General features: G+C 41.4%; 1 protein-coding gene across 1 annotated transcript in view; it reads left to right on the top strand.

Annotated features, from left to right (window-relative positions):
* The first annotated feature begins 977 nt into the window (after positions 1–977).
* Positions 978–21599, top strand: part of LOC139445546 (transketolase-like) — a 35052-nt gene continuing 14430 nt past the window's right edge. The window contains exons 1-4 of the mRNA XM_071226690.1: positions 978–1175; positions 13343–13460; positions 14495–14608; positions 18661–18758. Of these exons, the coding sequence (XP_071082791.1) occupies positions 1069–1175; positions 13343–13460; positions 14495–14608; positions 18661–18758 (437 nt within the window). The 5' untranslated portion in view covers positions 978–1068. The remainder of the gene's footprint in view (positions 1176–13342; positions 13461–14494; positions 14609–18660; positions 18759–21599) is intronic.

The raw sequence follows: 21599 nt of genomic DNA, 5'->3' as shown, positions 1-21599 counted from the left end.
AGTTGGCCCTGAGGCAACCTCCAGCCATCTAGCAATATATAGGAGATTGGTCTAAATACCGAAGCTATAGCAAGATGTGTTTAACATCATTGGAAAGCTTAGAGTCTCTAGTTTCGATGTATGAGAGTATTTCACACACTATATTCACACAGTTAATGTTCTTACCTTAAACTACAACACGCGTACTTGTCCTCCAAGATTTTAAGAGTACTGAAATCTGTGTCCTTATATGCACAGCATTAAGAATTTTGCACATTATTTATTTCAAGACCTGCGTGATACGTGCACATTTTGCAGCCAAACGTATATTTCAAACGTTGGCCATATGGACCTCGAATAGTTTTTTGGAAATACTCTGCTTTCGTGTGGTGCAGATTTGCGTCCCTTGGGCACGCCAGAAACCTATGATTGTGGGTTCGAATCTCGGTTCGCCCCGATTATGTTTCTAGGTTTGTCAGCACCATATCCGTGCTCGTGGGTTTCACCAAAGTGGTAAACGTCTTAGACCTGCATCACTTCGGGCTTTCCTCCCACAATAAGCTGACACGCCGTGGTATAACTGGAATAATGTTAAAAGCGGCGTTAAACCCAACACACTCACTCACTCTGATGCATTGCTTGCAAACAATAGCCGATAACCGCCGAGTTTACTCTGCTGTGCCCGCCATATTCCGCGAGAGAAGGTTCTGCTCCAGTGACCAAGGCAAATTGCATGTACATGTATGAAACAATATAATGCAAATATTTGATAAAGATATGTTCAATGCATTGTGATGTAGTCTCTGTATTGAAGAGAATGAGTTGGTGGTTATCGCGAATTAGCCACAACACGACAAGAATCCTATCAAGAGCTTCTATGTATTCGAACTGTGGATCTTGTGTGTGACGAGTAACAGCGACCCTTGAATACAGAAGAGTTGTCTTTCCCTGACGCACCTGCTAGATGGCGCTTGCACACATCATAAAGGGTCGTGGGTTCATTGCCAAGGCCATTCAGCGAGCACCGGCTTAGGACGTTCATTCGAAGAGTTCCGTTAGAGAAGGAAATATCTCGTGACAACTGTCAAAATGAGTGAATACCACAGACCAGATGCCAAGAAAATACAAGCTTTAAAGGACATCGCCAATAAACTGAGGATAAGCAGCATCCTTGCAACAAATGAGAGCAAGTCAGGGTGAGTAGTCCGTGGACCATGAACATGCAGTTTGTACAGGCAACGTGGGTGTTGGGTACCCGAAAAGAATGTGTAAACTCATAGCTGCTAACAATATTGAACCATGACTTTGCAAAAACTTTGTTGGTGAATGTAAAGAAAACTTGCCTATTTGAAACGATTTATTAATTTATGTTTCCTATAAGAATTTAGTTGAAACCGGTTGATTTTGCTGGAGAGAAATATTAGGCATTTTCATGATAATGAGTACATTGTGTTAGCCTCTTTCATTAACAAATTTGAATAAAACTCTTAAGTACATTTTGGATAACAATCAGTCTGCGTCCTAGAAAGTGGGCCAATCTGAAACCGAGCAACAACAAATTTATGTACATTTTATTCACTTTAGTTTGGTGAATTTAAAATAGATCAGGCCCACATACAGGGGACATGTCTGCACACAGGGCATGCTGACCAGTTCTTGTTTTATCCCAATATTTGATTCCCCAGTTAAGGGGCGTGTCTGTACAGAGGGGACATGTCTACAGACAGGGGATGTCTGTCCACATTGCATGTCTACACACAGGGAGCATGCTGACCAGTTCTTGTTTTATGCCATTATGCCCAGCAGCTGACAGGGTATACAGGAACCACCTTTTTAGATCTTTTGGTATGACACAGCCAGGAGTTTGAGCCTTTCTCTATGCACCAGACCATGTCTGTTTGTGCGCAAGCAACTCTACATAGCTTAAGTGGGTAATGGCGTGGGTTTTTTCATTTTCTTTTTAAACAGATACGGAGCTTGGCTATCTGGAATTATATAAAGACTGTGATGTAGTGTTACTCTCCTGGAATGGTCATGTCATTAAGATGCATATCTAGAGTTGAATATACTAACATGGCCATGGTACACTGGGCATATTTTCTTGAATAGGTTCCCCCTAACATGGTTAAGTGATTTTATGACTTTATTATCAGAGCTATCTTCCATTGCAGTTATGGTGTTTTGGTTTGTTATATCAGCTTTCAGAAGCAATCAGTATGATAAGGGGACATACTCTAGTTGACTAAAATAGCTTTCAGCCTTTTACTCTGGTTGAACGGTGAATGATCAGAGGATTCATAGCTGTTGTTATATGTCCTTTCTCAAGGTCATTCACCGGCCAAGAAACTCTCGCTTCTTCTCAGACATTACCATATTCGACGAAATAAGCGCCCAGGGCGCTCTCAAAATTAGAGATAGGGGGCTCTTAGAATATTATTTTGAGTTGAAAGATCGTAAATTTCGTGGTTTATGCTGACAGCCAGAAATGTTTATATACGACAGAAATATTTTTCCAGGATTTAATTGCCCAAAATTAAGGGTTCATATAACATACGAGTGCGTATTATACATGAATAAATAAGTCTTGTGTACAGTGGGGTGCTGATTGAGATTGTTCACTGACAAATATATTAGCAAATATCGCCGTGGGCGCTTATTAGAGCAGGGCGCTTATTAAGTGGAATACGGTATGTGAAATCAGACATCCCGGATGAGTGAGGTGTAACACTGCTGACATTATCAAATTCACTTGGTCCCTTGGATCTGACTTGAGTAGGAATCATTGATCTATGACTTCGCTGATTGTCATCATTGTTCGTAGTTTTCAGTTTTTTATTCCATGGACCCAATACATATTCCCGAGGCAATAGAGTTAACTGACTGTTAAAGTCCAGTTTGCACTCGGCTGGAATTTCTGGGCTCGGTTGTCTTACTTTTTACTTGACCAAGCTCGGTTTTTGTAAGGCTTCTTTTTCAATTCTCGTATACTGAGGTGTGGTTGGGTAGCCTTCTGGTTGAAGTGTTCACTCTTCGCACCGAAGATCCGGTTTAGATTCCCGACATGGGTAGTTTGTTACTAGTCTCCTTCCACAGTTAGAATCTGAAAGTCCATGAAGTCAATAAGGTGAGGTGTGACATCAGTGATTAAACTGCGACACCCATATATTATTTTCAGATGTGCGTAAAAGTTTGTTTAGATATCAATAGAAAAAAATGTTGTGGAATAAGCTTGACTTGGTATACAAATTGCGTGGATCGATTCTCACGATGTCAATCACTTGATTGTCTGGTCCAGACTTGATTAGTTACAGACCGCCATCATATAGCTGGAATATTGCTGAAAGCGGCGTTAAACAACGAACGAAAGAATGCGGGATTACAGATGTACTTACAGTATTTAGCTTTTCAGCATGACATTTCAACTATTACAGCTTGAATGATATTCAGATCAACGTCCTTGATTTCTGCTAATATAAGTCTTAAAAAATATGTTTAATGACTTGGAGATCAAGGAATAAGACTTTTGTGCGCTACCAAAGTGATTAGTTTGTAAACACATACACTTGTTTTGCCAATCAGGGATAAAAAAAATGTTGCGCACCCAACCATTGTCATCTGATGCGAAGCTCCATGCAGTGATTTTGGAATCGGTTATGCACAGTAAGAGATAGCATGCAATGTGGCGAGTATGCAAATCGCTGTTTCGATTAACAACTTTTGGCATTTGAATAAACTAGCGTGTAAGTTTTCTGATGACATTTTTAGGTACCGTAGATAAATTTATTTAAGCAGTATGACATTTTTTATTTTTGTAGATGAAAATGAGTGTGAACATGGTTAATGCAGATAAAACCATTGAAAGATCTATGAGATCGCGCTGATTGAATGTTGATGCAACAACTATGCAAGAATATCGTGGAATCGCAGCCTAAGTCAATCCCAGATATTGACAAACAGTGTTTCAGTTTCAAGTTTGGCACAATTCATGCGAATGGGCATTATGGAGGGTCGGCTGCTTTGTGGGCAATTTCTGCCGCTGCAAACTCGGATTGCTTTGTATCAACATTAATTTCAGTACTAACCCATTTATATGCAGTGTCCTTGTACACCCAGATGTACAGCATACCAATGAGAGACAGAGGGAATGGACAGCTTAGGCTGTTGACATTGACTAGTACCATCAGGCTGTGGTCGGGATTGTTAATGAGACACCATATTGAGTTCTCCTTGGGCTGCTTGTAACAGCTGGTTAATAAATTTCACAAATGTTTTTTCTTGATTTCTTTATCATGTTTATGGTCAGTTTGCTTGTATTACAAGTGGTATGATGGCGCATGCTCACATTTTAGAAAATGACATTTTTATGGTGATTTTTCCCCACACAGAAACTTGCATGTTATATGCATACAAAAAATGGAATTGACGCAAATATTATCCACTGTGATTCCCAACGCAAGAGTATGATTTTGGAAGGATTGCACAAGACATGGTATGTATTGGTATGTGGGTTGCACTGTCACAGATCTGTTGGTGTATCACTGTGTTGGTGTGTCACAGGGCTGATGTGTTGGTGTGTCACTGATGTGTTGGTGTGTCACAGGTCTGATGTGTTGGTGTGTCACTGATGTGTTGGTGTGTCACAGGGCTGATGTGTTGGTGTGTCACTGATGTGTTGGTGTGTCACTGATGTGTTGGTGTGTCACAGGGCTGATGTGTTGGTGTGTCACAAGGCTGATGTGTTGGTGTGTCACTGATGTGTTGGTGTGTCACAGGGCTGATGTGTTGGTGTGTCACTGATGTGTTGGTGTGTCACAGGGCTGATGTGTTGGTGTGTCACAGAGCTGATGTGTTGGTGTGTCACTGATGTGTAGGTGTGTCACTGATGTGTTGGTGTGTCACTGATGTGTTGGTGTGTCACAGAGCTGATGTGTTGGTGTTTCACAGGGCTGATGTGTTGGTGTGTCACTGATGTGTTGGTGTTTCACAGGGCTGATGTGTTGGTGTGTCACTGATGTGTTGGTGTGTCACTGATGTGTTGGTGTGTCACAGGTCTGATGTGTTGGTGTGTCACTGATGTGTTGGTGTGTCACAAGGCTGATGTGTTGGTGTGTCACAGGTCTGATGTGTTGGTGTGTCACAAGGCTGATGTGTTGATGTGTCACAAGGCTGATGTGTTGATGTGTCACAGGGCTGATGTGTTGGTGTGTCACTGATGTGTTGGTGTGTCACAGGGCTGATGTGTTGGTGTGTCACTGATGTGTTGGTGTGTCACAAGGCTGATGTGTTGGTGTGTTACAGGGCTGATGTGTTGATGTGTTACAGGGCTGATGTGTTGGTGTGTCACAAGGCTGATGTGTTGGTGTGTTACAGGGCTGATGTGTTGGTGTGTCACAAGGCTGATGTGTTAGCATTAGCCTGGTGATTGTGTATGCATTGAAACTTGCATCCTGGATGGATCGGTACATTGTAGTTGAAACTCAAGACTCACCAGTTGACTTCACATCAGGTGAAAAGTGTGTTTTATCCTCGTGAAATAGACTGTAAAGTTTATTACACTGAATTAAACTGGAAGTGGGTGACATTGTTATGTCACGAGAAGGAGAGATATCTAGTTAAATAGATATTACAGATTGACTTGTATGTTTGCGCTATCTGAATAAAATACATCACAGGGTTTCTCAGAAACTGGATCTGCATTGTTCACTGGGATGTGGCTTTAGGATGCAGGAAGGACATAAAATCTAAAAATACACTATGCACAATCATGCACTTCATTATGTTCTTAGTTATGGCTTCGTTGGGACCTTTTCTGTCCAGTCAAGTCTGTAATTTTGTTTCAAGTTATTTTATGCAAAGAAAATATACATTAAACAACCTCTTAAAATTTGGTATTTCATAAATATTGCTATACACATGCTATATGTGTTGTAGATCTACTATATCACCATTTTCAGCATTATTTCATGGTTTAGAAAATGTGTAGACCAGCTGTTGAAGTAAACTCTCCACCTCGAAAGGGTGCACGGGAATCATGCACGCATGTTACGGTGTTAGCGTTGTGCGTCTCAACGTGAGTGATTCCCGTGCACCCTTTTGAGTTGAGTTGATTGGTTCAACTATGTCATATGGCCCTGTGATGCAGGGGTAGCATTATGCAGAAGGCTGTTTCAATGAATGCTAGTTCCACCCGTGACGAACAGGTCTGGTTGTTGATGAAATATAGTGATAGCTAAATAGACAGATTTTTTATTCATGCACCGATTGTCTTTAAATGCAATATCCAGTTATGTATGACTGTTTAATAATCTCATGCCAACTTTGACTGGAGTAGGTCTGATAGTTTTTCAGATATTGTAGTAAACGTTGGTACCTTAAATTACCTTCCAGATTATACAATTGGGGTTGAAAATAGTTGGGTCTAGGTATATCCCCGTGCACTTTTGCAAGACCACAGTGGACAGTGGTCAGATGTCAGTACAAGATATTGCCAAGTCCTCAGCAACCCATGCTTGTCGTAAAAAGTATACAATACCACCCTAGAGGACAATGGTCAGCCAGGGTGTCTCGGTACATGATATTCCCCGATACAATGTGACATTACAAGTTATGCAATGCCACCCTGGTGGACAATGGTCAGTGTCTCGGTACATGATATTCTCTAACAATGCTGTGTGGCATGCTGTAGAGGCACAGTGTGTGTTGTCCTACTGACCCTGCAGCTGTATAGATAGGCCTATCACTCACCAAGGTCACAGCCTTGCTCTGTGTACAGGACATGGCCACATTCACCTCCTTGTCACAGATCAGCCTGGATCAGGGTGACTATCTGTGAGGCCCATGTTCGTTCGTTCGTTCGTTCGTTCGTTCGTTCGTTCATTCGTTCCCGTACAATGTTTGAAGCAAAGTGGTGAACTTCTGAGACCTGCATCACTTCAGACTTTCGGGCTTTCCTCCCACATTAAGCTGACACGCCATGACATATACTACTCAAAAGAAGTTAAGGATCACCCGATTATTTCATATTGGTAATGTTAATCTGTCATGGCATGAGAGATTAACTATTGTAATATGAAAGAATCAAGTGATCCTTAACTTCTTTTGAGTAGTATATAACTGGAATACTGTTCAATGCCAACTCACTCACTCACTCACAATGTGTGAAGCCTGTTTCTTTTGTGCCCCTCATGATACATCTTCCCGATGCAAGATGGTCCTCTAGCCTATTTATCAAGGTCTAGGTTCCACGCTTGCCACATCAAGCTCGCTTTCCTGTGCTAAATATGATTGGATTATGGCACATATTGATAGTCCAAACAGAGAACATCTAATAAAATCAGCATCTAGTCCAAAAATCCATGGCCACTGCCATATAGCTTGTCGAATTTGTGCTGAAGTTCTTTCAACAATTAAGGGAAGACAAGCATTTTCTAATCATTCCAAGTTTTAGATCAATTTGCCCAAGTACTGCAATAGCGATATGATAATGAGAACGGTCATTGAACATGTCTGTTACACATCAGTCATAGAAGCTAACTCCTATTCAAAAATTTAAAATAGGTTTTAACATTCACCTATTCACCATCTTGAATATAAGACCACCCCGTTCTTTCTTATTACTACCGTATATCGCTGTGTATAAGGCGAGTTTTTGTACCTAAAATGAGGGGGTTAAGAAGGGGGGTCGTCTTATACAAGGAGTCGAAGATCTCACATTTTTTTCCACTGGCGATGTCAACCGGCGTTCGATAGCCAGCCCAGCATTTGACAAAAAAAACTTCGCATTTCGTCCTAAATAACTGTTCCAATAACTATTTCCATACATAAACATGATTTGTATCTCTTTTCCTTGAATAAAGTTTAATAATTTCTACAAATAAAGTTGAAATGACCCTCGCCTCGATGCAGATTGTCAAACCACCTGACATGGTAAAACAATCAACATCCGTGAGTAGAGAGCCGGAAGTACCGGTAAGCATTTGCATATTGCACGTGTGACCTAACATGTGATAACCGATGAAGCTGAAATCAATTCCCGCTGTTTTTACAGTTTTATTAACAAGTGTTGGAGACGGTGTGTACATGTGATTGTGGAATAAACACGCTGAATGTGAAGCAAACATAAGCCTAGTTAGTTACAACATAGTTAATTGGCGATTAAATTACTCACCATTGTCTCTTATATGTTATGACTTCATAAATGAATTTTATTTTACGGGCCCCAATTTGGTGTCGTACCGTGTAAACACAAAATGGCAACGTGTGCTAGAGTTACACACGCGACCTATCATTGTAGAAATAAACAACGCAAGATTAACATATTTTTATTGCATATATAAGGTTTGTGTGCGCACTTGTGATGTGCTTCATTCCAGGTCGCCTAATACACGGAGTATAGGATTTTGGGTTGATTTCGTAGGCGTGTACAGGGGGGTCGTCTTATACGTGGGGTCGCCTTATACACAGCGATATACGGTATAGTTAATCTTTCATGGCATGACGTATTAGCTGCAGTTAAATGAAAGAATTGGGTGATCCTTAACTTCATTGGTGGAGTATATCATCACACTTTGGGAACAAAATGAATTTCACCATCTGTTGAAGCTTTCAACATCAACATTTAACAAGTAAATTTCAATATCCTTGTCAGCAAGACAATTGGAAAATGTTCAATTTTTTTAAACTATTTCTGATATATGACGACTGATGAAAGATTGTCACCATGTCACATGCTGCTTTCTATTTCAAACTTTGAAAAATGTGCATGTTTTATTCATAAAATTGTTGATTTGAAAACAGCCGGTTCATCTTCTCTCAACCATGACAAAGGCAGAAAATAATTGTAGATACCTGGTACTTTTTCATAATAGCAGAAGTGATGCGGCGTTAAACAAACAATGATCGTTCCAGACAGTCGTGTTTATTTTGATATTACAGACATGTCATACATACAGTGTTTTTGTTTGCCTATTATTTACTTGATTTTCGCCATGTTCACTAGGGATGTTACAAAAAATTACAATAAGATACTCTTTTGAGCCTACCTGCCCAAACTTGGCTTTGCGCATCATGCTTTATGCATTTTAGTGTTGGCATATGGACAAAACAAAAGTTTACAAGAATCAGTCTTCGGACTAGTTGCTAAAGTTGCAGACTGATGCTTATCTTAATTCAAATTCATGCGACAATACTTAAAAGGGGCGGTCGGGTAGCCTAGTGGTTAAAGCACTCGCTCGTCATGCCGAAGACCCGGGTTCGATTCCCGACATGGGTACAATGTGTGAAGCCCATTTCTGGTGTCCCCCGCCATGATATTGCTGGAATATTGCTAAAAGCGGCGTAAAACCATACTCACTCAATCACTCAATACTTAAAAAACATGCAACTTGTCATGCTATGGAGATAAGTTCCATGATCTGAGGTCTAATTCGCCATGTTAGTGAGGGGGTGTCGTTCAGTGATATACACATGCTAGAACAGGCTGCGTAACATGTCATATGACTGCTCCTTGTTGATGTTTGTTTGTTTGTTTGTTTGTTTGTTTAAAGCCACACACCATTCCAGCTATATGACAGTGGTCTGTAAATAATGGAGTCTGGACCAGAAAACCCAGTGATTGATATCATGAGCAATTGGAATACGATGACATGCAACATCCCGTTAGTCGCCTGTTACGACTAGCATGGGTTGCTGAAGGCCTATTCTAACCCTGAGTTTCATGGATACCATGTTGATATAAACATGCTGGCATACTTGGCACTATGACAACTGTTCTTGTAACAGGTGCATGTTATGCTTTTGATATTAATCTGTATTTGAAATGGGGTTGGAACAATACACCAACTGCAAGATCCGATACATGTCATACCTTGCTCACGATCCAATACCTGTCATGATACTTGCATGAGCGCTTGTCTTTGGTGCATAAGCCATCTTTTTCATAGACAGGATGACCAAATACCTGGCATATTAACGATTTACAGTTGTCTGGTGCAGATGATGAAATGATTTACGTTTTCCTACTCATTTTCACTCGCAATTAATGTTTGATGTAACATTTATTACAAGAACAAATTTAACGTAAAAATCAATACTTTTACTTAGTGTGCAATTGTGATCAATACTTTTATCGTGACGAAAAAATTGCTGTATAGATAGGCCTATCACTCACCAAGGTCACAGCCCTGCTCTGTGTACAGAACATGGCCACATTCACCTCTTTGTCACAGATCAGCCTCGATCAGGGTGACTATCTGTGCATGCCATGAGGCCCATGTTCGTTTGTTCGTTTGTTCGTTCATTCGTTCCCGTACAATGTTTGAAGCGAAGTGGTGAACTTCTGAGACCTGCATCACTTCAGACTTTCGGGCTTTCCTCCCACATTAAGCTGACACGCCATGACATATACTACTCAAAAGAAGTTAAGGATCACTCTATTATTTCATATTGGTAATGTTAATCTGTCATGACATGAGAGATTAACCATTGTAATATGAAAGAATCAGGTGATCCTTAACTTCTTTTGAGTAATATATAACTGGAATACTGTTCAATGCCAACTCACTCACTCACTCACAATGTGTGAAGCCTGTTTCTTTTGTGCCCCTCATGATACATCTCCCCGATGCAAGATGGTCCTCTAGCCTATTTATCAAGGTCTTGTTTCCACGCTTGCCACATCAAGCTCGCTTTCCTGTGCTAAATATGATTGGATTATGGCACATATTGATAGTCCAAACAGAGAACATCTAATAAAATCAGCATCTAGTCCAAAAATCCATGGCCACTGCCATATAGCTTGTCGAATTTGTGCTGAAGTTCTTTCAACAATTAAGGGAAGACAAGCATTTTCTAATCATTCCATGTATTAGATCAATTTGCCCAAGTACTGCAATAGCGATATGATAATGAGAACGGTCATTGAACATGTCTGTTACACATCAGTCACAGAAACTAACTCCCATTCAAAAATTTAAAATAGGTTTTAACGTTCACCCATTCACCATCTTGAATATAACACCACCCCATTCTTTCTTATTACTATAGTTAATCTTTCACGGCATGATCTGTTAGCTGCAGTTAAATGAAAGAATTGTGTGATCCTTAACTTCATTGGTGGAGTATATCATCACACTTTGGGAACAAAATGAATTTCACCATCTGTTGAAGCTTTCAACATCAACCAAAACCATTTAACAAGTAAATTTCAATATCCTTGTCAGCAAGACAATTGGAAAATGTTCAATTTTTTTAACTATTTCTGATATATGACGACTGATGAAAGATTGTCACCATGTCACCTGCTGCGTTCTATTTCAAACTTTGAAAAATGTGCATGTTTTATTCAAAAAATGTTGATTTGAAAACAGCCGTTTCATCTTCTCTCAACCATGACAAAGCAGAAAAAAATTGTAGATACCTGGTACTTTTTCGTAATAGCAGAAGTGATGCGGCGTTAAACAAACAATGATCGTTCCAGACAGTCGTGTTTATTTTGATATTACAGACATGTCATACATACGGCGTTTTTGTTCGCCATGTTCACTAGGGATGTTACAAAAAATTACTATAAGATACTCTTTTGAGCCTACCTGCCCAAACTTGGCTTTGCGCATCATTTTTATGCATTTTAGTGTTGGCATATGGACTTTTAGTAGCTGAGCTTACTCGTCCAAACAAAAGTTTACAAGAATCAGTCTTCGGACTAGTTGCTAAAGTTGCAGACTGATGCTTATCTTAATTCAAATTCATGCGACAATACTTAAAAGAGGCGGTCGGGTAGCCTAGTGGTTAAAGCGTTCGCTTGTCACGCTGAAGACTCGGGTTCGATTCCCGACATGGGTACAATGTGTGAAGCCCATTTCTGGTGTCCCCCGCCATGATATTGCTGGAATATTGCTAAAAGCGACATAAAACCAAACTCACTCACTCAATACTTAAAAAACATGCAACTTGTCATGCTATGGAGATAAGTTCCATGATCTAAGGTCTAATTCGCCATGTTAGTGAGGGTGTGGTTCAGTGATATACACATACTAGAACAGGCTGCGTAACATGTCATATGACTGCTCCTTGTTGATGTTTGTTTTGTTTGTTTGTTTGTTGTTTAAAGCCACACACTATTCCAGCTATATGACAGTGGTCTATAAATAATGGAGTCTGGACCAGACAACCCAGTGATTGATATCATGAGCAATTGGAATACGATGACATGCATCAACCAAGTCAGCGAGGCTGACCAGCTGATCCCGTTAGTCGCCTGTTACGACTAGCATGGGTTGCTGAAGGCCTATTCTAACCCTGAGTTTCATGGATTCCATGTTGATATAAACATGCTGGCATACTTGGCACTATGACTACTGTTATTGTAACAGGTGCATGTTATGCTTTTGATATTAATCTGTATTTGAAATAGGGTTGGAACAATACACCAACTGCGAGATCCGATACATGTCATACCTTGCTCACGATCAAATACGTATCATGATACTGGCATGAGCGCTTGTCTTTGGTGCATAAGCCATCTTTTTCATAGACAGGATGACCAAATACCTGGCATATTAACGATTTACAGTTGGCTGTGTCAAGTCTGGTGCAGATGATGAAATCATTTACGTTTTCCTACTCATTTTCACTCGTAATTAATGTTTGGTGCAACATTTATTACAAGAACAAATTTAACGTAAAAATCAATACTTTTACTTAGTGTGCAATTGTGATCAATACTTTTATCGAGACGAAAAAATTGCGGTCCACCAATGCATTGCTGTATTGTCCCAATACTAATTGGAAACCATGCGCTTCAAATACCATGCCTTGCTAATAATGCCTGCTCCATGATTGAGAATGTCAGTGTGTAACCAATGCTACAGTATTGTTTCAGTCATCCCACGTCATGGTGCTCCATGATTGAGAATGTCAGTGTGTAACCAATGCTACTGTAGTGTTTCAGTCATCCCACGTCATGCTGCTCCATGATTGAGAATGTCAGTGTGTAACCAAGGCTACTGTATTGTGTCAGTCACCCCACGTCATGCTGCTTCATGATTAAGAATGTCAGTGTGTAACCAATGCTACTGTATTGTGTCAGTCACCCCACGTCATGCTGCTTCATGATTAAGAATGTCAGTGTGTAACCAATGCTACTGTATTGTGTCAGTCACCCCACGTCATGCTGCTCCATGATTGAGAATGTCAGTGTGTAACCAAGGCTACTGTATTGTGTCAGTCACCCCACGTCATGCTGCTCCATGATTGAGAATGTCAGTGTGTAACCAATGCTACTGTATTGTGTCAGTCACCCCACGTCGTGCTGCTCCATGATTGAGAATGTCAGTGTGTAACCAATGCTACTGTATTGTTTCAGTCACCCCACGTCATGCTGCTCCATGGCCGAGATCATGTCGGTGTTATTCTTCAACACCATGCGCTACACCACTGAGGAGCCACGGAGTGCCTCGGCTGACAGATTTGTCCTCTCCAAGGTACAGAAAACAAACTTTCTTCTTTCCTTTCTTTGTTTCTTTGTTAAACACCACTCTCAGCAATATTCAAGCTATATGACGGTGGTCCTTATATAATTGAGTCTGGATCGGACAATTCAGTGATTGACATCATGAGCATCGATCAAAGTAATAGGGATACAATGACATGAATCAAGCTAGTCGGCGAGCCTGACCACCCGATCTTGTTAGTCACCTCTTATGACAAGCAAAGTCACCTGCTTTATTTTTATTTTGATAATTGATGCACACATGGACACAACCCTTAGCCATCCTTTCCAGTGACAAGCTGACATGCCATGATCAAAACTGTGATAGCTTTTGTCATAGGAAAGAATGGGTGGAGGGGTAGCCTGGTGGTTAAAGTGTTTGGTACACCAAGGGCCCGAGCTCAATCCCGGCCTCCCTAAACATAGAACCATACTCACTCACCTACTCATCTGACTTGAACAATTATGTTGCCAATGTCTTAAAAACATGACCGATACAACTTTGTTCCTTGGTGCGAAATATATAAATTATCAACAGTTCTTTAACCTTCTCAGAACAACAATTTATCATCCAAAACTGGCTCCCACAGGAGATATCGCTTGGATTAGATCAAGTGATATCTACACCACGGGTACACTGTAGATATCGCTGCAATGAAATTACATCACAATGCTTTGCAGACCATTGTGACGTCACAATCAAATGACATCACTAATGGCTCTGCTACTGAAGCTGTTAGCAGTACTTTTTACACTTAAGACACTGCTAATACTGTCTACAAATTGAAAAAGTTGGAAGAATGATGTTGGATGATAAATAAAATCTCACCCTCGTGACTTTGGATATCAAATATATCAACACTCGTTGATAAAAGTGGCAAAAATCCTCGGCAAGCCTCGGAATTTTTCCACTTTTATCAACTCGTGTTGATATATTTGATATCAAAAGACACTTGGTTGAGATTCTCTATATGCTTTGATGAGGCTGTGGAAAACCTCTTACCTGACACCTCTCTGTTGTTCCAGGGCCACGCTGCTCCTATACTGTATGCTGCCTGGGCCGAGGCGGGTCTTTTCCCAGAGGCCGACCTTTTGAACCTCCGCAAACTCAGCTCGGATCTGGAAGGGCATCCAACCCCTGTATGTAAAATTGTGTTTTTGTTTGTACCTTTACATAAGCTCCCTGTATGTGACCTGTGTGTTTTTGTTTAGTACCTCAGGGCTCTTCACGAGAGGCTGAAGTTATGTTATTATTGTAAAAACTAATATAATGGCTTTTGCAGAGGTCACTTGCATTCACTGACCACTTCATTCACTGACCACAGGACCAATAAACAAGAAAAGGCTATTATGTTTACATATTTTTTACTTATCCTGCATTACTCCTTAATGCATATTACTGCTTGTTCTTGACAGAGAAAAGAGCTGTGTGAAGGTCTTTGCTTGAAGAAGTTGCTCCACTAATCACATAGCTCCCATGTGACCAGGGGAAGTGACGTCACAGATCCTCACATTACTCTTGTCACTTGCTGAGTGAAGACCTGTTTTTTTATCTGCTCATGAAGCTTGTTCAAACCCTCATGTGTTTTGCTTCTTGAGTTTCTTGTGCTTGTGTTGTGTATATGGTTTGTATCTTGTACATTCTATATGTTAATGACTTGTTCATAACATTTTTTGACACCTGCTTGTGTTCTTTTTAAAGAACACAGTGGTATTCTCAGGTGCCTTGTTTCAAGTAGCTATCGTGAATATTTTAAATGGCGGTTGATGAACGTGGTTGATGTGCTATATTCTTTCTTGCCAGGTACCTCATCTGTCTTACGATTGCCATTGTATTGTTGGCCATTGTATTGTTGGCCATTGTATGTTGTCTTACTTTTTTCGTAATTTTGTTTTCATAAACCCACATAGGTGGGAAAACGAATAATAACATCCATAATCAGGCGGGGATGCATTGATTTTAAACTGCCATATTGCAGATAACATGCCATCCTGTCCCAAGTGCTGATGACATATGTCCCCACCCCTTGTGCTTAAAATTGTACATCTCCATGCCTCCAGACTTCCCTGTGTAAATGAGATCACAGCAGGCGCGGAAGACTCCGTCGTAAGATGTCCGAAGCTTCAGAGACATCGCCTACTAACAGGGCTGCTTCGTCAACTGCCTCGGACAAAACTCCCCAGCCTCCACTAGGGTGTGGATATAATCCCACACAGTCTCCGTCTTTACCCAGAGCACCGGCTTACAACAGTCGCCCCTGCCTACGTTCCAGTCAACTATGATGGACACCTCTCCTCCAGTGTCTTCAGTACTTGCAGGCCATGCAACAGCCCCTGCGCCTATACAGATGCCTTTACAAGCGCCCATATCCGCGTCTATCCTTGCGCCTGTACACACGCCGCCACCAGCATCTCTGATTGCACCTATCCTTGTGCCTCTCCAAAGTGTGCCTTTACAGACGCACTCTCTCCTACCGGTAATGGATCGATCAGTTACCTCCCGATACTCTCTGGACCCCACCTCGCCTACCCTATCCCTATTTTGGAGAGTGCGGACACATCACACACACGGGATAACCGCGCACACAGACGTTAGCCTACAACGATCTCCTTGTGGCTAAGTGCTCTCATTCTACAGGCCCATGAGATCATCAGATCGTTTTCCCGAGGGCCATCTACCTTCGAGAGACCAGAGCAGTCGCTGGACACTTGATTGGTGTCCATACAACAGCGCTCCAACACATCCCAAGCCCTTGGAAGCGCCTGACCTCTTGGTGAGGGTTCTGTGGAAGTTCCCGCCAATTCTGTCAATGTTGGTTGAATGTTTCCTCGGAGAGAGCGAACTTACTGTCCAAGATTTCCCTTCCTGCAGTATCTGGTAGATATGATCTGCACCAAAGTTGACGATCACAACTTCATGGCCGATTTGGTATTGAACAGAATCGTCATATTTCCGGGTACTCAAGTCGGGATCATCGTTCACAACACCGGACCAGTCGTCACTCTTATCATGGGGATCAACTTGCCCCGGCAACGTCACAGTTCCTACTCAGAACTCGGACACACCACTTGTCTGTCATCTACAGGGTTCACAGTGGATTGGCTGTGTGTGGAGCTTGAACCTCGTGGGCTCGGCATGTGGGGTTACAGTCTACTGCGCAGGACAAATTACATGTCACATGTCAAGAACTCTGACTGGAAACATCACATCATCGACTGGGATCAGGTCAACTGGCCTACTGGGATCCGTGCAGTGTATTTGTACAGAGTGGCTTGCGTGATCGCTTATGCGTAGCACTGCAACTACACGACCAGACGCCTGTTGCTGTACATCAATGTGGCCGCAGTGAAATGGTCAAATCTTTCAGACCAAGGAAACTTCTACATATACAGTCTGCCCTACGTGATACATTGCTAAATTCTTCCCACGACTTCTCCTTAATACAGAACGGGTGCCTCTATATGTCTACCAGGGATTTGGCATTGGTTGGCTGGCAACACAGTTTTCCATTTTTCGTCATGGCCAGACATGAGCGAAGACTTGACTGAAGTGGACGAGACTCGACTGAAGTGAGATCGGCCACACTGACGTCCGATCCAACACCTCTTGGCACATTTCATGGCTTATATGTTGCGAACATGCCTTTTTCACGTATTGTCAGACCATAAGGTGAAATTCGTCTACCAGCTTGGGATCTGAACATCATTCTCACCTTGCTGAGAGAAGAGCCCTTCGAGCCCCTCGACGTGGTGTCATTCTACTACCATCTGACAAAGAATACGGTCTTCGTCCTGAAGTTTGCTATAGCAGCCTGTGTCAGTGAGATACATGCCCTGGATGTCATGCGTGTTTGCTTTGAGCACGGACCGCACAAGCCATTCATCTCTGACTGTGCTGGGACTTTATTGCCAAGAACAAGCTCCCAGGACAGCCCCATAGATTGTTCCTCATCCCTCATTTATCATCGATTGGGGGTGCGGAAGACGAACAAGAGATCCTGTGTGTTATTTTGTAAGATCTGTCCGCCTAAGGAACGCCACAAACAACGAAGACGCCTCTTTGTACCGTTAGCAGCAACCTCAAAAGCAAAAGTCGGCCACAACACGATCTTTCTCCAGGCCTACAAAGCCAGGGGATTGGAGCCCCCCAAGCTCCAACAACCCCATGAAATCCAGGCAGGCCCCTTTACCATGGCGCTATACTGCAACTGCTCCCTACGTGCCATCAGTACTTCGTACCTCGTACTGGTTGCATAAGACGAGTAAAATGGGGACGCGGTGATCAGGGCCAGGAATTGATGGAATGCACTGTTGTTATGCTGTCAACCACTGGCCTGATTGAGAAGACTTGAATATAAAAATAATGATATGAAGACGAAATATAACAAAATAAAAATAAAAACTCTTCACATCGGTATATGGCTCTAAACTCCATAATCGCTTTGCTCAAAGCACGAAACCATTATCACCCCGGTCAATGGATCAGTGTGCACTGAAAATTTATTCGAGGGCCGTGGGTCAGGCCAGTGGTTAAAGTGTTGGCTCCTCATACCGAAGATCTGGGTTAGGGATTTCCCACATGCAGTGATATTGCTGGAACACTGCTTAAAGCAGTGTTAGACCATACTCACTCACTCTACTTGTTACCCTGTCTGGCGCACGACATTAAAGGGCTAAAAGAAGGACTGGTTGGCTCAGAGTCGGTATACTGTGTGTGCGTGCGGCATGATATCTCAGAGGCCTAGTATCATGAACTCAGCATTAGTCCGGACCAGCATGCACTTGCTCGCGGCACATACTTACATACATCGTTATATATTTGAGCAATAATCTTGAACGCGACGTTTAACAACATTTCACCTCACCTACAGGTATTTACAGGCTGCCATTATTGTTTGCCATACTCAGGAATGTTCCAGCAATATGACAGCAATCTGTAAATAATTGAGTCTGGACCAGACAAACCAGTGATTGACATCATGAACATCAATCCATGCAATTGGGTTACGATGACATGAATCCCGCAGGCCGCCTCTTTCGACAAGTATTGTGGCCTGTTACGGCAAGCATGGCTTGCTGGAGACTTATTCTAACCCGGATCTTCACAGGTCAGGTTGCCATTGTATAGCTTGCATATTGACTGTGTTGTAAAACAATATTCACTCACTTACGGTATATATTTTATGTTGCAGAGACTGAACTTCATTGATGTAGCTACAGGCTCACTAGGGCAAGGTCTGAGCGTGGCAGCAGGCATGGCGTACACGGCCAAACATTTCGATAAAGCTGAGTAAGTGGTGCAGCTATTTCAATAGACTAACATTAAGTCTCTGAAATCTATATTACACAATATCCTTCTTGACTCTAAAGCTAAAAAAAATTCGCTATGCTGATTAATAGAGCTAACTTGGGCTGGCTAGACTTGCTTTTGTATGCGTTTTTAGATTTATATATTTTTTTTCCATAAGATATATATATATTCCATGGTCATGGTGCAGGACTACTATTTCAACTTCCATAGCAATACAGGTGATACCATTGCAAGAAAATACTCTTTTCCTGGTCCAGTTTTGGTTTTATACTTGTTGCCATGTTTTAAGGCCATAAAATATTAATTGCTAGAGTATCATTCCCCCGACCAGCCCCCCACCACACAAATTAATTTTTTTTTTACCTTTGTGAAATGTTTAGGGCTCTGTAATGACACAAGCTGTCAAACGGCCATTTCATGTTGTTATCAAGCAGTAAACCAACTCTTGGTGCATGGATGTTGCTGTCAGCTGTCAAATGGCGATTTCACGTTTACAACAAGCAGTAAACTGGCCTACACCCGAATTTTGGTGCATGGATGTTGCTGTCAGCTGTCAAACGGCCATTTCACGTTTACAACAAGCAGTAAACTGGCCTACACCTGAATTTTGGTGCATGGATGGTGCTGTCAACTGTCAAGATTGTGCTCCATATTTTGAAAATACGAGATGGTGTGCAAACCATTAAAGACTGGTATGCCTGTCCTTTGCCAGAGTCTTGAGTTTGCTTGCGGGGAACTTGACAACTTAACATCCATTGAGGATAAATTCCTAGACGCACAAGTACAAGTTAGGGTAGGGAAAACAAAGATAGGTTTGACACATTAGACTGCTACTATTAAAATCAATATTTATGTATTTTCTTTGTTATTTCAGTCATTGTTCATTCCAAGAGGTCCAGTCTTTGACATGACGACTTTAATAGAAAATAAAACATAAAAAGCCTCCCTCCCTAATTTTGCAAGAAAATGTGGATTATATACTAGCAATTAATATATCATGGCCTACCCGGAAAATGTTATATTGGCACCAACTGAGGATCCGCCTCATTGGTCTAGTGGATAGTGTCTGCCCAGAGAGTAGAAGGTTGGTGGTTCAATCCCCATCCAGGTCCTACCAAAAGACTTCTTGTTACTCAAAACTGGACTGGTCAGTTCAGAGTCACTACACTGCTTCTGAATTGGGTATTCATGTTAAACTGCAGCATGGTATCTCGGTGGACGGGCACTATAAAACCGGCATTAGTCTGGACTAGAACAAGCCAGCACATGCACACGCATACACACACAGATGCACACAAACACATGCATGCACATCACTACAGTATACAATAGTCTTGAGCGCAACCATTTCACCTCGTCTCACCACGTCTCACCTCTTCTCACCTCGTCTCACCCACTTCGGAGTACTAACTGTTTCATGCCTTGTGCCTTGTGGAGGTGTTTATGAAGGAATGTAAAATGTTCATCATGTTGCAAACAATTCACTTCCTATTTTTGTTGATGATTTTCAGCAAGCAGTAAGTATTAAAACTGTTACCGTGGTTACCTTTTTTGGTCTGTTTTCAGTTGTGAGGGATTTGTTGTGACTCTGAGGATGGAATGCTGTATTTTGTGTTCAGTTTCAGTCAAATTGTAAATAGCTGTTGGCTATCTTTCATTTGTTGTCATGACCAACAGAAACTAACCAGAGGTGTAATGGTTCCTACAGGTTTGGGAAAGCCTTGGATTTTAAGGTCCCTCTTGAAAAGCTTTGATTTTTAGTGTCAACCTTGAAAAGCCTTGAAAATCACCTATACAGCTTGAAAAGTCTTGATTTTGTTCAAAATGACATATATTCTACTCAGAACAAGTGAAAGAACACCTGATATTTTTACATGACTACAGTTGATATGTAGTGGCTGGTTGGTACTGCCACACATAGCCATCCAATTGTGGGTGTTGTTTAACTTGTTTTGAGTAGTATACTTCTTAATCAATTTATTAAAGCACATAAAAATATGTACCAAAGGTGTTTCAGTGGGATTTATCACAGTGATAGATTTGTGTGCCAAAGATCCTGAAGAATTCATGACAGACTTTGTTCATATGAATCTTGTTGGAAAATGTGTGATGGTTATACTGCTTTTTAAGTCTGACGACTAATATATGGTAAGCTGGATTTAATAATATACTGACAGACTAAGGCTAATAGCCCAACTAAAAAAAACTTGAAAATGACAGTTGGCAGCCTTGAAAAGGCCTGGAATATTCCATGTCTGTATGAACCTTGAATTCTCCCTGCACACATCTTTCTATTGCACACTGTCTTGGTTACTTTGGTTTGACTTGTTATCCCCCTATTGTTGTGTTTCACTGAAATCAGTGTATAGTTAGTAAGTCAATGCTTTTTTCTGAAGTCGAAAGATAAGTTCATTTAGTGTCTGCTTCACAGTGAGCAGGCTGTGTATGGGACGCGCGGAAGGACGCTTGGTGTTTCTGTTCTTGTGCTGTGTATTCGCTCTGTTGTGATTGACATTCAGTGCCTCTAGTACATGTCTTCCTGATGACCACTTTTGACAGTGGCACAAACAACATTCCCCCTACTCTGTTGAGTAACTGGAGCAGATACAAATGAGTGCATCCAATTTGTAGTTACATCCTTCTCCTCCCATAATTATTCAGTTGGCATGTTTTACTATGTTTCAAAATGGCTATGGCTTCTTTGGGTCTTATTAGTTTGCATGTATACCGGTACTACTCCACCTTTGATAAGGATATCTTTTGTCTTTCCATCATCTACATATAGAATATTAAACGAGCTCCCATGTAATACCAATTTTA

The sequence above is a fragment of the Haliotis cracherodii genome, unplaced genomic scaffold (genome assembly GCF_022045235.1).
Source record: "Haliotis cracherodii isolate W230 unplaced genomic scaffold, xgHalCrac1.p SCAF_6, whole genome shotgun sequence".
NCBI classification, from domain to species: domain Eukaryota; kingdom Metazoa; phylum Mollusca; class Gastropoda; order Lepetellida; family Haliotidae; genus Haliotis; species Haliotis cracherodii.
Note: the sequence above shows the minus strand (reverse complement) of the source record. Positions and strands in the feature narration are given on the sequence as shown.